The sequence below is a fragment of the Melanerpes formicivorus genome, unplaced genomic scaffold, assembly GCF_026170545.1.
Source record: "Melanerpes formicivorus ecotype bairdi unplaced genomic scaffold, bMelFor1.0.p_v2 SCAF_13, whole genome shotgun sequence".
In the NCBI taxonomy this organism is placed as follows: domain Eukaryota; kingdom Metazoa; phylum Chordata; class Aves; order Piciformes; family Picidae; genus Melanerpes; species Melanerpes formicivorus.
In genome coordinates, this window is record NW_027142365.1 from 11,895,381 (window position 1) to 11,908,446 (window position 13,066).

The 13,066-nt window shown below is 59.7% G+C and overlaps 1 protein-coding gene across 5 annotated transcripts in view; it reads left to right on the forward strand.

Moving 5' to 3' along the window:
- AGAP3 (ArfGAP with GTPase domain, ankyrin repeat and PH domain 3) overlaps window positions 1–13,066 on the forward strand; it is a 99,623-nt gene that overhangs the window by 45,435 nt on the left and 41,122 nt on the right. For 4 of the 5 annotated variants that reach the window (XM_068146155.1, XM_068146156.1, XM_068146152.1 and 1 more), the window contains exons 8-10: window positions 1,503–1,658; window positions 5,454–5,546; window positions 12,356–12,460. In XM_068146155.1, the coding sequence (XP_068002256.1) occupies window positions 1,503–1,658; window positions 5,454–5,546; window positions 12,356–12,460 (354 nt within the window). Of the gene's footprint in view, window positions 1–1,502; window positions 1,659–4,032; window positions 5,083–5,453; window positions 5,547–12,355; window positions 12,461–13,066 lie in introns of those variants that run through there. The other variant, XM_068146157.1, reaches the window with a different exon arrangement.

A 13,066-nucleotide genomic window follows, 5' to 3' on the forward strand; every position in this document is an offset into this window, starting at 1 on the left:
GCAGCTGGGAAGGATCCATTCACCTGAGAGTCCTTCCAGAGCAGGGTGTCCCAGAGGCACACCTCAGTGCCCTCACTCAGAAGCCCTCTTGCTCTGCCCCGGGGAGGAAGCAAGTTGGGCTGATTCTCAGGAGGCTCTTTTCTCTCTTCAGAGAAGTTCTTTGTGCATCCTCCCCCGTTTCTCTTCCCCGAAGGTGGGATGGCTTGAGTGAAAGCTGCAGCTCCCTGGGAGACAGGGCTGCGGGCCGTGATTGCTTATTTTCCCTGCACAGCCTCTTCTGTGCTTCTGCCATTCCGAGCTGCTTGGCTCAGAGCAAGGCTCGGATCCCACCAGGCAGACGCCGGTGGTGTGCAGCAGAGGGCTTCTCATCCCGCCGCTGCCTGCACTTTCCGCTCTCAGCAGCAGGTGGGAGTGGAGCAAGTCCCAGGGCTGCGGATGCTGCTCTGGAGCATGCGAACTGGGAGCAGGCGGCTGCTGGAGCTTTCCTGGCCTTCTAGGGGCAGCTTCTTCAGCGTGCTTTAGAAAGAGCTGCAGAGCTGCCAGAGACCTCAGGCTGCCCCGTGCCTGCTTGCAGCTAGAGGTCCTGGGCTGCGGGTCTGAAATGCTTCTGTGCAAGTGCTGCCCCTTGGGACCTCTTGTAAACTCGTTTCCAGATCGCTGCCCATGGGGCTTCTGTGAGCAGAAAGGGAGCAAGCAGCTGCTTGTCTGCAGGAAAAATGTGGCTGAGATGGTTCCACAACCTGCACAATTTGGTCTTCCCCTCCCCTTCACCTCCCAGATGTGGGCCACTGCAGCCAAGGCCACAGTAGTCCATGAGCCCAAGAGCCTCCCTTGGGGTCCAGCAGCGGAGATGCCTTTCACGTGGAGCATGGAGCTTGTGGCACTTTGTGCTTCAGGACACTGGAAAAGTGTAGGCTGGAGCTGTGGGGACACACATCCTCTTTGGCATTGTAGCCATCATGGAGACACACGGGGTGGGACTGAGTGGGACTTGGAGCCAGGCAGGCTGTGGGCTGCCTCACAAGTTCCAATGGACTCTGCTGAGGGGATTCTCCCCTGCAGAATGTCCATGGGAGGGCCACACTGGTTCTGTACTGTGGAGAGGGAACACACTGAGGTGTCCCCAGCAGTATCCTCTGAGGAAAGAGCCAGCTCCTCAGGGCTGCACGGGTCATTGCCACCTCCGTGTCTTTGCTGCAGACCTATGGAAGGACTTCCAGGGCTGCCAGCCAGCAGCCAGCTCTCTCCATTCACTGCTCTCCAGTGATGCTTGCACAAGCTCAAAGTTTCCACCATGAGAGAGCTGGAGCAGAGAGAGGGCTATGGCTTCCCTGGGCAGCCTATGGGGCAGGAGTAGTGCCAGGAGGGTATCTCCTCCTCCTAGTCCTGTGTACCACTTTCTTGCCCCCAGCACGAGATTTTGTGGGTGGGAGGTGTTCCCAGGGTTGTGCCCTGGGCAGCTGCCCATCTCTGTCTGACCATCCCATCTCCTTCTGCCTTAGGCCACCAATGGTGGAGGAGCCTTCAGTGACTACTCCTCCTCGGTGCCCTCCACGCCCAGCATCAGCCAGCGGGAGCTGCGGATCGAGACCATCGCTGCCTCCAACACGCCCACCCCCATCCGCAAGCAGTCCAAGCGACGCTCCAACATCTTCACGGTACGAAGGCCAGGCTGGAGCAGCTCTGGGGTGGGCTTTGTGGGGGTCCAGGCTGGGAGGGGGACAGGAGCAGGTCTGCAGCAGTCTTGCCCCACAGGCTTTCGTGCTCCAGACCCTAGGTGAACCTTGCTGTGCTGACCGTGGTGGGGACGGGTGGCCCGGACCAAGGAGCAGGGGCAGAGGGTGTTCCTGCAGGAGTGTGTGCAGGGAGTGGGAGAAGGAAGCAGCCTTCTGCCTGTATTGGGCCCGTGGTGCTGAGGGCTGCTGCTGGTGAGCGCGTGTGTGCACGGGCAGCACGCGGGCAGGCACTGCTGGCACAGGCAGGGTGTGCGTGGTGTGTGTGCGTGGGCAGAGCTGGACGTGGTGTGGGCGCAGCACCAGCGACTCTGCTCTTCCTCTCCTCGGGGCCGTGCTCCCCGAATGTGGCATAGAGCCCCGGCGCTGGGCCTCCTCTTTGGTGCCAGCTGCACCGTGCCAGGAGGTGCCGGGAAGAGCCCCACACGTGGCACCGGGCCCCACTCACTCCAGCACCCAAGCCCCGTGTCTGTGACTCGAGCCTGGGAGCTGCTGTGGGGCCCTGGGAGAGAGAGAGAGCGCAGGGAGCCAGCGAGGCCGTGGGTGGCACAGGGAGTGTGGGCAGCTCCTGGCACGCTCCCACGCCACGCACACACTGCCCACACTGTGGCAGGGGCCTGCCCACGCTCCCAGTGCCTGTCTGTAGCGTAGGCAGCCCTGTTCCCATAGCAGGGGGCTCCCCTGGGAGCGTGCTGGGCGCAGGCCTCTCTCCTCCTCCCCATCTGAACGTGCTTCCAGCCACCATTGCTCGGTCACCTGTGTCTGCTGTCTGTGGCACTGGCCACACCAAGTCCGTGTCCGTGTTGCGCTGTGTGCCCTGTGTGAACAGCTGCCATTGCTCCAGACCCACAGAGCCTTGCCCTGCCCCATGTCCCATTCCTCTCACAGCACTGTGGGTATGCCCCCTGACTCCTCATGCTGGGCACAGACCCATCTCCCCCAGCTTCTGACATCCTGAAGCACTTGATGCTCGGAATGCTGCATACTGTCCCCACTCCTGCATCTCATACACCCCCAGTTCTCTGTGTGCACATCCCCGGCCCCGCTGCAGCGCACGTGCTCACCCCACTCCCCTTCCTGCCTTCCCCCAGCCTCCTCCTCCCCCTGGTACTCACTGCCTTTGGCAGCGGACAAACTGCTTGCCGTGCATGGTTGTCCCTCACTAGCCCTCCCCTCCTCCCTGGCAGTGCCCTGTGGGTCTCCTGTTGTCGATGGTCACGCTTAGCTGTTGCACTTCAGTGCTGGTGGATGCTTCTCCTCCCTCCCCGCCGTTTCTCGTGCTCATGCTTGCTGCTGTGCACTGGCACGCGGGCACCCGCGTGCTGCCACCCATCCTCCGCTGGCACGCGCACCGACGGACTCTGGACTCGCCGTCAGCTCATGCTCACACTCACTGCCCATGGAGCCCCCTGCCCAGCTCACTCGGCGTGGGCCCCTGCTCCTGGTGGAGATGGGCTTGCCGCGGGACTCATGCTCACCTGCTGTGGACGTCACCATCTGTCCTGGGCTCTCACTGCTCACTCATCCCAGGCTCAAGCTTGCTGTGGGGCTCACCCAGGCTCGCGCTCGCTGGCCGTGCTTCGGGGCTCCCCTGTGCTCATCGGGGCTCCCCTGTGCTCGTCGAGGCTCACCCGTGCTGCCGAGCTCACGCTCACTCGCTTGCTCTCCTGCTGGTGCACATCCATGGCTCACGTTGACGTCTTCACCCCATTTGGTCGTGGCAGCAGCAGCAGCTCCTGACACCTCCTCCCGCAGTGGGACAGGGCCAGGGGCGCAGAGAGAAGGGTAGGGCAGGGAAGGGAAGGGGAGGCTGTCTCTTGCCCTTAGCTTCTCCCAGGCAGGCAGTGTAGGTACAGCCAGCAGCTCCCATTCTCGCAGCATCCCCCAGATGGGCACGGGCCCTTTCGAACTCTGGTGCTGGGCAAGGCCATGCTCCGTTCAGCTCTGGGAGCAGCCACAGTCCTGAGCTGTGCCTGGGTCCTTCACGGCCAGTCCTGTCCTCTCCTCCTCCTTCCTCCTCCTCCTCTCCTTTCTCCTCTCCTGCTCTTGCTCCCTCCCGCTCCCCTTGCTCCCCATGCCGGATTGCACCCCAATGCCACAGGGGCAGGGGTCCGCATGCCGGATCCGCACAGCCTGGGGCAGCCCCTGCCTGAGGTGCCCACCCCGGCCCCGCTTGCTGGAGCCTGGAGCCTGACTGCTGCTGCCGCCCTCCCTGGCCTCTGCCTGCCCATCGCTGGCAGGCTCGTGTCCGTGTTCTGAGTATAACTTGCCAAACTCTTTATTCTTTCGATATTTGCAGATATGTGCCACTGTTTCCAACTTTTCATCAACAAAAAGGCCTTTCCAACTCCTTCCAAATTAGAAGATCCAGGTGGTTACACACGGCACCTCTGTACAAATTCTCTCACTTTTCATTGCCTCTCCAGGGCCGGATAAGGGATGGGCACTGGGATTGATCTAAGATTAGAGGCTCGCCCGCCCTCCAGCCAGCATGGGTCCCCCCCTCGGAGACACGCAGGAGCCTTTTAAATCCCCCCAATGTAAAGTCTAGGAAGCGTGAGACGGCCTGCGCCTGCACTTTAAGCTGGGACAGTTCTGGGCCTGCTGACTGCTGTCTTGGCACTTTCCGTGCTCGGGGATGCCAGGCGGACGACCCTGATGGGATGGCAAGACCTGCAGAGCCGCCGGGACCGGGCGACAGCAGCGAGTGGAGCTGGATGGGCCCAAAGACGCTTTGCTGCTGCCTGCGGGAGCTGCTGTTGGCGCCTGCCGCTAGCACCCAGCTCCTTCCTCCCTCCTGCACCTCCTGCAGCCTGCATGGACTCCTGCTCCTCCTCCTCTTCCTCCTCGCAGCAGAGCAGCCATCTGTGTCTCTTTAGTTTCCTTCTCTTTCAATCTCTTTGTTTTGTTCTGGGCCCCAAAGCCAGTGAATCGGTGTCCCAGGCGCGTGGGGCTCGTGTCCCGTTCTGATCCAAAGCACACGGGGCGCTCCCGGACGCAGGGGGTGTGTAGGACACTCCGGAGGGACGCTGCCGCTGCCCTTCTGCCATTGTTGTGATTCTGAATGTATTGATTGTGCTCCATGCCGTGTATGACTTGATATTCCCTCTGTCCTAAGCACTTTGAATGAGTTCTGCTCAACGGACTGTATAGTTCCTATTGTATTTATTGGAGTTTGCTCTCCCTGCGGCCGCCCCTGGGGCTGCTGTGGGCTCTGCTCTCGACTCTTAGACGTGTGGTAGATATTTATTGTCCATGCTCTTTTGTAAGGGGCTGGTATCTATGCCCGGTGACCTGTGCTACTTTGTATGGTGCAAGTGTGTTACAGAATAAATCCGTTGGATTAGTAGAGGTGTGAGTCCTTCACTGCCTCGGCCTCTCCTGCTCCCACCCATGCTCCACCCGCATCCCATGCCATCTCTGTCTGTCGCCATGTCCTGTGTTCCCCGCGGGAGGGGGGGTCAGAGGTAGCCCTGCTCTGCTAGGACAGCTGTGCCTGCACTCCTTGGGGGAGAGGACAGATTCCAGGGGACACGGGGTGGGGATGCAGGGCTGGAGCAGGCCTGGCAGGGACGGGTGAGGAGCGGGCGGCTCCATGTGCTGGGAGCCCCGGCCTGGGAGAGCGAGCGCTGGTCGGCCTGCCCTGGCAGCCTGCTGGGCATGGGGGTCGTGCCACTCCCCGTGCCCCCATCTCTAACGGAACTGTTTCTTCTCTTCCAGTCTCGCAAGGGCACGGACCCGGAGAGGGAGAAGAAGGCACCGGAGTGCAAGGCGGACAGCATCGGCAGCGGGCGTGCCATCCCCATGAAGCAGGTGCGACCCTCCCTCACCCCCAAACCGGGGCAGCTCCACGGGGGTGGGGTGCCACCAGGCTTTGCAGTGGGGACCAGGGAGCCTTTGCCCAGTACAAGGTGTGAAGGAGCTGGGTACTCCATGGCCTGGCTGGCCAGCCATCCTGGGGCTGCCACTTGCCCAGGCCTGCGGGGCTGCTGGGCCAGGGGTGCTGGCGTGGCTCCCGCAGCAGGTGAAGGTGCTGGGTATGGAGCAGGGTTCTCCAGCCAGGGGATGGTTCCAGCAGAGGGCATCCGTGCCCTGCGCCCGCTCCCACTGCAGCCCCTCTTCTCTGTCCTCCCTCTCCTGCACTGCTCTGCTCCTGCCTCTGCTTCTGCTCCTGGTCTGTGACAGCATGGCTGCCTGCTGGCGGGTCCCAGAGGTTCTCCTTGTTGTGGGCAGTGGCAAAAAGCAGCAAACGCAGTGCTTGCCATGCCCACGCCCTGAGCCACCACGGGCCGATGGAGGCAGCTGCTCACTTGGGTGTGCTGCCTTCACTCCCACCTCAAGGCATGCAGGGAAGCTCCAGCTGCCTGGAGCCACCTGAGTGGTGCCTGTCCCTGTGCCCATCAGGACAGCAGCAGTGGATGATGTCCAAGCCAACCGAGCGGTGTGCGTCAGTGGGATGCTGTTCACACCAGCATCTCCTTGTGCTGCTGGCAAGGCTCATCCATGTCCTGCTCTGCAGCTCCTACCTGTGCTTCTGCCTTGCCCCCTCTGCCCCCATTGTGGATCTGGACCCTCTCTGGCCAGTCTGCCTCCATGCTGCCAGGGCTGAGCTGCTGGGCTGAGTGGTGGGATGGGAGGACAAAGCTTCCCTGGCTCCCTGCTCTGTGCTGAGGGGTCCCTGGGGAAGGAGATCTCTGCCCTTTGGCCGCCCCAGACCTGGACAAGCACACATTCTGCTGGGTCAAACTATGGCTAATGGCTGGGCCAGAGAGTGGTGGGGATGGAGTTAGCTCTAACTGGCAGCTGTTTACCAGTGATGCTCCCCAGGGCTAGTGCTGGGGCCACTCCTGTTTAACATCTCTATCAATGATCTGGATGAGTGGATCGAGGCACCCTGAGTCAGCTTGCAGTTGACATGAAGATAGGTGGGAGTGTTGATCTGGTGGAGGCAAGAAAGGCTGTTCAGAGGGACCTGTCCAGGCTGGGCCCACGGGCTGAGGCCAGTCATATAGGCTTCACCAAGGCCCTTGAGTCACACCAACACCATGAGCACTCCAGGCTTGAGGCAGAATAGCTGGAAACTGCCAAGGAGAAAAGGACCTGGGGGTGAAGGTTGACAGCTGGTTGAAGGTGAGCCAATGTGTGCCCATGTGGCCAAGAAGGCCAACAGCATCCTGGCCTGGATCAGCATTGGTGTGACCAGCAGGAGTAGATAGGTGATTGTCCCCCTGTCCTGGGCACTGGTGAGGCCACACCAGTTTGGGGTGTAAGAGAGACACTGAGGTGCTGGAGCAGATCCAGAGGAGGCAACAAAGCTGGTGAAGGGTCAGGATCTTCTGCCTGGGTGTTTGGCCAGGTTCAGACTGCTTCCCTCAGCACATGCACTGCTGGCTGATGGCAGCAAACACTGGGTGTGGGTGCTGTGGCTGCTGGTAGGTCACCTTGGGAGCAGTTTGATTCCTGTGCGTGGAAAAGCAATATTGGTGCAAGCTTAAATTCCCTAGAGGTAGTTGAAGTCTGTCTGGTGGTGTGGGGCAGCAGCAGGGGTACTTGCCCTGCAGACATATCCATGGCACCTGTGGGCATGGGCAATGGCCAGTGCAGAACCTCTTCTGGACTCCAGAGGAGATGGCCAGCTCTGGGGACTGCTGGCAGCCTGGTTTGGCACTAGGTGCTTTGTATTTCTAACCAGAGTCATGTCTGATGGCCTGAAGGCTGACCATGGATTGGGAATCTGAGATGGGTGCTGCAGAAGGGACAAATGCTGGGTTGAGGCTTTGCTTGGTTGAAGAGGGACATGTGCTGCCACAGAGGTGTAGTGGCTGTCTGTCACTTGTCACCACCTTCTCCAGCTCAGCCGAGACCAAGGGTACCCTGGGTACCCTGCTCTGTCTCCCTTAGCCCCATCTGGAAAAGGTGGAAATCCTCACTGGGCCAGGTGAGATTGTGGATGTCGGGGCCCCTCTGTGCCTCAGACAGCTACTCCTCCTTGGCTGGGGCTCCCTGGGGGCTCTGCACTGGCGAGTCAGGACCCCTTTGCAGCAGCATCCTCTCTGTGGGTTCAGATAGTCCCTGCAGGGTCAGAAGAGCTTCTTCCTGCTGGACACTTGTCTCTTGAGAAGGGGCTTAATTGGGCCAGGAGCCTCAGCTTCCCCAGCTGTTTGTCACTGGGAATGGGCTCCTACCTGCACAAGTGCCACAGCCTTTCTGGGGGGCAGCGCAGCCCTGGGGGCCGCAGGTCGCCGGCCTGGCTGGGTTTGGGCCACGCTCTCCAGCTGGGCCCGGGGAGGACGACTCCTCCTCCTCGGGAGCTGGGATCACGCTGGGAGCTTAGATTACATTTAAATTGCCATTTGCATTTTCCAATCAATACTCGACTTCACAATTAAGTTTGGTGTTAAAATTCTTAGCAAAAAAAGTGAGTGGAAGGGAGATTTGTGGAGCAAACGAGTCCTTTGGGGGCCATCGCTGCTCCCTGCTTCATTACGCTGCATATTGCTGCTGCTGCTGCTGTTCCTGTGCCCTGCCGGGATCTGGACCCGGCACCGCGGCACCGCGGCACCGCTGCCGAGGGGCTGCTGGGAGAGAAGGCAGAGCAGGGAGAGCAGGCAGCTTGGGCACTCTGGCCTTTGGTCCCGGGCAGCTGCTGCCCTCTGCGTGTGGCTTCCATGGTCAGGAGGAGGCTCAGGAAGAGCTGTGGCTTGCCAGGCCTTCAGGAGAAGCAGGGGCAGCTGGAGGTGCAGCTCCTGACGCTGGTGCAGGGTCCCAGCAGACCTGAGGAGTCCAGCCAGGAGCCACCTTGGGATGTGAGCCCAGGACATGTGGGCAGATGAGCTCAGCCCTGAGATCTCCTGGGCTTCACCCTGCTCTGTCCTCTATGCCACTTCTCACCTCCCTCTGAGCTGCTGGAGGATTCCAGCAGCTCCTGCTTCAGACCTCTGCTTTCTGGCACCAGAAGAGAAAGTTAGGCTGCAAAGCTGTGACCTTGATGCAGTCAGCACAGCAACACCATTAGAACCTGGAACCCTCTTGGCTTCTGTCACCTCTCTCTTAGCCTCCAGTGCAGCAGCAAACAGCAAGTCTGAGTCTATCAGACCTCCCCCAGATGTTCACCTCTGGAGTTACTCCTAGTTTTGGACTCTTCTGCCTTCTGGCTTACAGCAAGGGGCAGCCAGCACTAGGTCCTCTGCTTCCAGCTCTGGTTTGTGTTTCAGTTTGGGAAGCTGCAGCTCTGCAGCTGAACTGGCTGCAGCTGAGCTCTGCTCTGCAGACAGCACAGGAGACACAGCAGCTCAGGAGTGTTTAAGATGCTGTGTAGCACTGAGGTGAAGATGCTTTGAGGAGAGCGGGGGCAGCTGGAGCCACTGTTCTGCAGGAGGCATTGGCAGGTCCAAGTGCAGAACAGAGCCAGGTTTGAGACCAGGAGGGGTCGTTATACCCAGAAGCCAAAGAGTTGCACCCTGAGACTTTGAGCCCAAGGTCTGGAGCAGATGTATTTGAAAGAAATCAAACAAATGTTCTCAGACCTGGGGAACCCAGTGTTTATCCAGCTCAGATGGTGGCATCTTAAACTGGCTTCCCATGTGAAGGAGGACAGCTGCTGTCATGCACCCTGTGGGAAGTGCGTGGCCCAGTGATGGTGCTGGAGAAGATGCTGTTGTGTAGGTCAGAGTCAGGCATGTCCCAGGATTGGGAAGGCACAGGGACCACTGCTGGGTGTGAGAAGGGAGAATGGATGGCACAGGAGGCTCCAGCAGCAGTTGTGCTGGCACGTAACCCATCAGGAGATGGCCCTTCGAGCTCTGGCATGGCTGGAGGCTCTCCAGGCCAAGCAGGTTGATGCTTTCAGAAGCAGGTTCTGCAGCATGGGAGGGAGAGGTTTGGGGCTGCAAGTCCAGCAGTGAGAAGAGCACACAGAGCTGCCATCACAGTCCTCAGCTGGCATTCCAGGACAGGACATGTGCTACTCTGCCATCTCCTCCTGGAGGTGCAGGAAGCACCGACACATGGTGGGAAGGAGCACAGACTCCATTGTGGATGGTGTTCATGGGGAAGGTGGGGCGATGTTGGGGTCCCCCTGCCCCTGCCCTGGGGAAGGATGTGGCAAGGTGATCTCCAGACTCTATTCCAGCTCTGCTTGGCTTCTGTAACACCACAGCTGGAGGTGACACCATCTGCCTTGTGCCGGCCTGGGCCGAGTTAATGTCCCAGCTGAGCACTGAGAGCTCAGCACTGCTTGGGATCTCACCTTCCAGCCCCGAGAGCCCGGCCATGGGGGGTCTGGCAGCCAGGCCCCTGAGCAATACCTTGCATGAGCTGTGCTAAACTCCATGCTGTTCTCAGGGCCTGGTGTGCCAAATGGTGTGAGGCAATTTGTGTTAATGACCAGTCATGGAATCCTTCTTGTTAGAAGAGACCTTTAAGGTCACAGAGTCCAACCATGAACCCAGCACTGCCAGGTCACCACCAAACCATGGCCCTCAGCACCACATCTCCAGGGCTTTGAAACCCTCCAGCGATGGGGACTCCACCAGTCCTCTGGGCAGCCTGAGCCAGACCTTGACAACCCTCAAGGGGCAGAAATTGTTCCTTCTGTCCAGCCTGAACCTCCCCTGCTCATGCAGTGCTTGACACTGTGCAGTTCCTGGGTGTTTGTTTTCTTTGGGCTCATTTGGGGGTGATGTTGATTAAATAGAGTGAATGCAACCCAGATTGGCCAGACCTCAGTGCAGGTTCTGCTGGACATGGCTTGCCATCCATGACTACACTTCTTTTCACTGATGATCATGTTTTGAGACCTTTCACTTGACTAGTTTCACTCCACACATTAGTACTGTATGGATTGTGTGCACTTGGGTTGTGGTGACGTGTCCTGCTCAGCTGAGATCCTGCCAGAGAGCCAGAACTGCTGTGTCAGCACAGCTTCTGCTGTCAGATGCTGCCAGCTCACCAAGAGCAAGACCCAGCTCCCCTGGTGACCTGTTTCTGCATCTGCTGGCATTAGTTACACCACTGTCCTCCATTCTTGGCTGGTCACTTCTCATGCTTGCCTTTCCCTAGTGCTTGGTGTAAGTGTCTGGCTGTAGTCACCAGGTCACCTCTGCTCCCTTCACCGGTCCTGGCACAGACAGAGCCCTTGGGCCGCTGCCGTGCTCCGAGGGGTGTTAAACCCAGCACCTTGTCCCCAGCGCCCGGTGCTGCTGATCCTCCTGGGGCTCCTGAAGGGAAAGGATGAGGCCCTGCCAGCTCTCTGGCCCAGCTTTGCCACCCTACTCTCCCCTCTGTGCCATGCAGGAGCGGGAGGCGTTTCCTTCCCACACGGTTTGTGTGCCAGCAGCCCTGGGCACTTGTCCTGCTCTGCAGTATCTCCTGCTGATTTCACGCTCACGCCTGGCAGGGAGGGCACCCAGCGAGTGCCAGCCCCTGCGACTTGCTCTTGTGCTCCCCTCGGGCAGACACGGCAGCCATGGTCTCCAGGCAGTGGGACAGTGCCCCCAAGTATGCAGGATAGAGACTTTCTGTGCAGGGCTGTGAGGGGGAGCTGGCCTGGGGCCCAGATCGGTGCTGTGCTGGGAGCAGCCAGGCTGGGTGTCTGTCTAGACACCTCTCCAATTGTCCAGCCCCACAGTTGGTGGATCCAGCTCTTTCCCAGACTCTCGTATTCATTCCTGCTCTTGTTCCCCTGTGCTGTCCTCTCCTCCCTGCCTGCAGTGCTTGCTATTCTCTCCTTGACTCCTGCTCCAGAGCCTCTTGATCTCTCTTCATTCTCCACCTGTGGTCTTACCTGGTGCCTGATGAGTTGCTGCTAGAAGCAGATTGCCTGGGGATGCAGAACTGGGTGGGGAGAGGGCTAGGAGTTCAGGTGGGTAGAAGCTGGGCTGGTGGGAAGAGCAGGGCATGTCAGCACAATGGCTTTCAGGCCCTGGGAGTGTGCTGTGCCTGAAGACCACAGTGTGGGTCTTGTGTAAAATCCTGATGGAGAAAAAGGACCTCAGTGGCCAGAACCTGCTCCACCTCCTGAAATGTGTCCCTGCTTCCATTTGTTGGACATCTCTGAGAAAGAGTTGTGAGCACAAAAGAGAATGTGCATGCCTTGTGAGACCTGCCTCTTGCAGGGTTGTTCCAGGGATTGGCTCCCACCTGTCCCAGGCTGCCCTTGCCTCGCCCATCCCTCTGGCTGGGCTTTTAGTGGTGGCAGCAGGTCTGGGAGCACTGTGGCAACAGAGCAAGCAGTGTTAGTTGGTGATGAGGTTGGCCTCTGCCTTGTGTTGGCACTGCCCTTCAGCACAAGAAGAGTTGCCCAGGGGGAATGATTTAGGATAGCAGAGCTTGTGACAAGTCCCTCAGAGGATCTGGGAGACAGTACTGCGATATGGAGACCCTTATGTCTGGTAATGGGGAGCAGGGGTGTCTGGAGACAGGGTGGGGTTGGTGAGGAAAGGGGTGAAGCCCTTCTCTTACCAGTCCCAGGGGAGATGCTGTTGGGGAGGCCAAAGCAGATGTTTTCTTGAGTCATGATCTTCGTGTCTCTCCGAAGACCCGTGTGCAAGGGGCAGTGCTGGGGCTGAGTGGCAAGGGCCTGGGCCAAGCAAGGTCTGAGGCTCCTGACCCTTCCCTTCCAGGGCATTCTCCTCAAACGCAGCGGCAAGTCTCTCAACAAGGAGTGGAAGAAGAAGTACGTGACGCTGTGTGACAACGGAGTCCTCACCTACCACCCCAGCCTGCATGTGAGTACTGCCTGAGGGCTGGCGCAGCAGGGTGGGCAGAGCGGCGTCCTGCTGCCTCAGGTCCTCTCACAGGCACCACAGCTGCAGGGGCGCTTGGGAAGGGTTTGGCAGCAGGTGGAAGCCCCGGCCTCGGCCTGCAGCAGAGGTTCAGCTCCAGTCCTTGCTGGGGCTGGGGTGCTCAGCAGAGCTGGTTTGCACCAGGGTCTGGAGGAGACCTCTGGTGCTGGCTGCCTGCGGTGCCAGGCAGGTGGGACAGGCGAGCAGGGCGTGCTCTGTGCAGGATGGCGCTGGGCAAGCACCGCTCCTTTCCCTCTGCCTGGCTCAGCCTTGGAATGGGGCTGATGTGGAGCAGGGCAGAACTGGCAGCTACGGCTGGGGGTGCCCTTTGGGTGTGCAATCATTTTCCTGGCTGCTAGGTATTGGGTAATGGAGAGGAGGTGCCAGTGCAGGGCCTGGCGTGCTGCTGCCGCGGTGCAGCTCCGCTCCTCTTCACTGCTCTGCTGGGGCGCAGCTGCCTCCCCATCCATCTCTGTCACTTCCCCACTGCGGGGCTAATGGCTTCTTCTGCTCCCTCTTGAGCACAGTTTGCTGCCAAGACAGCGAGCC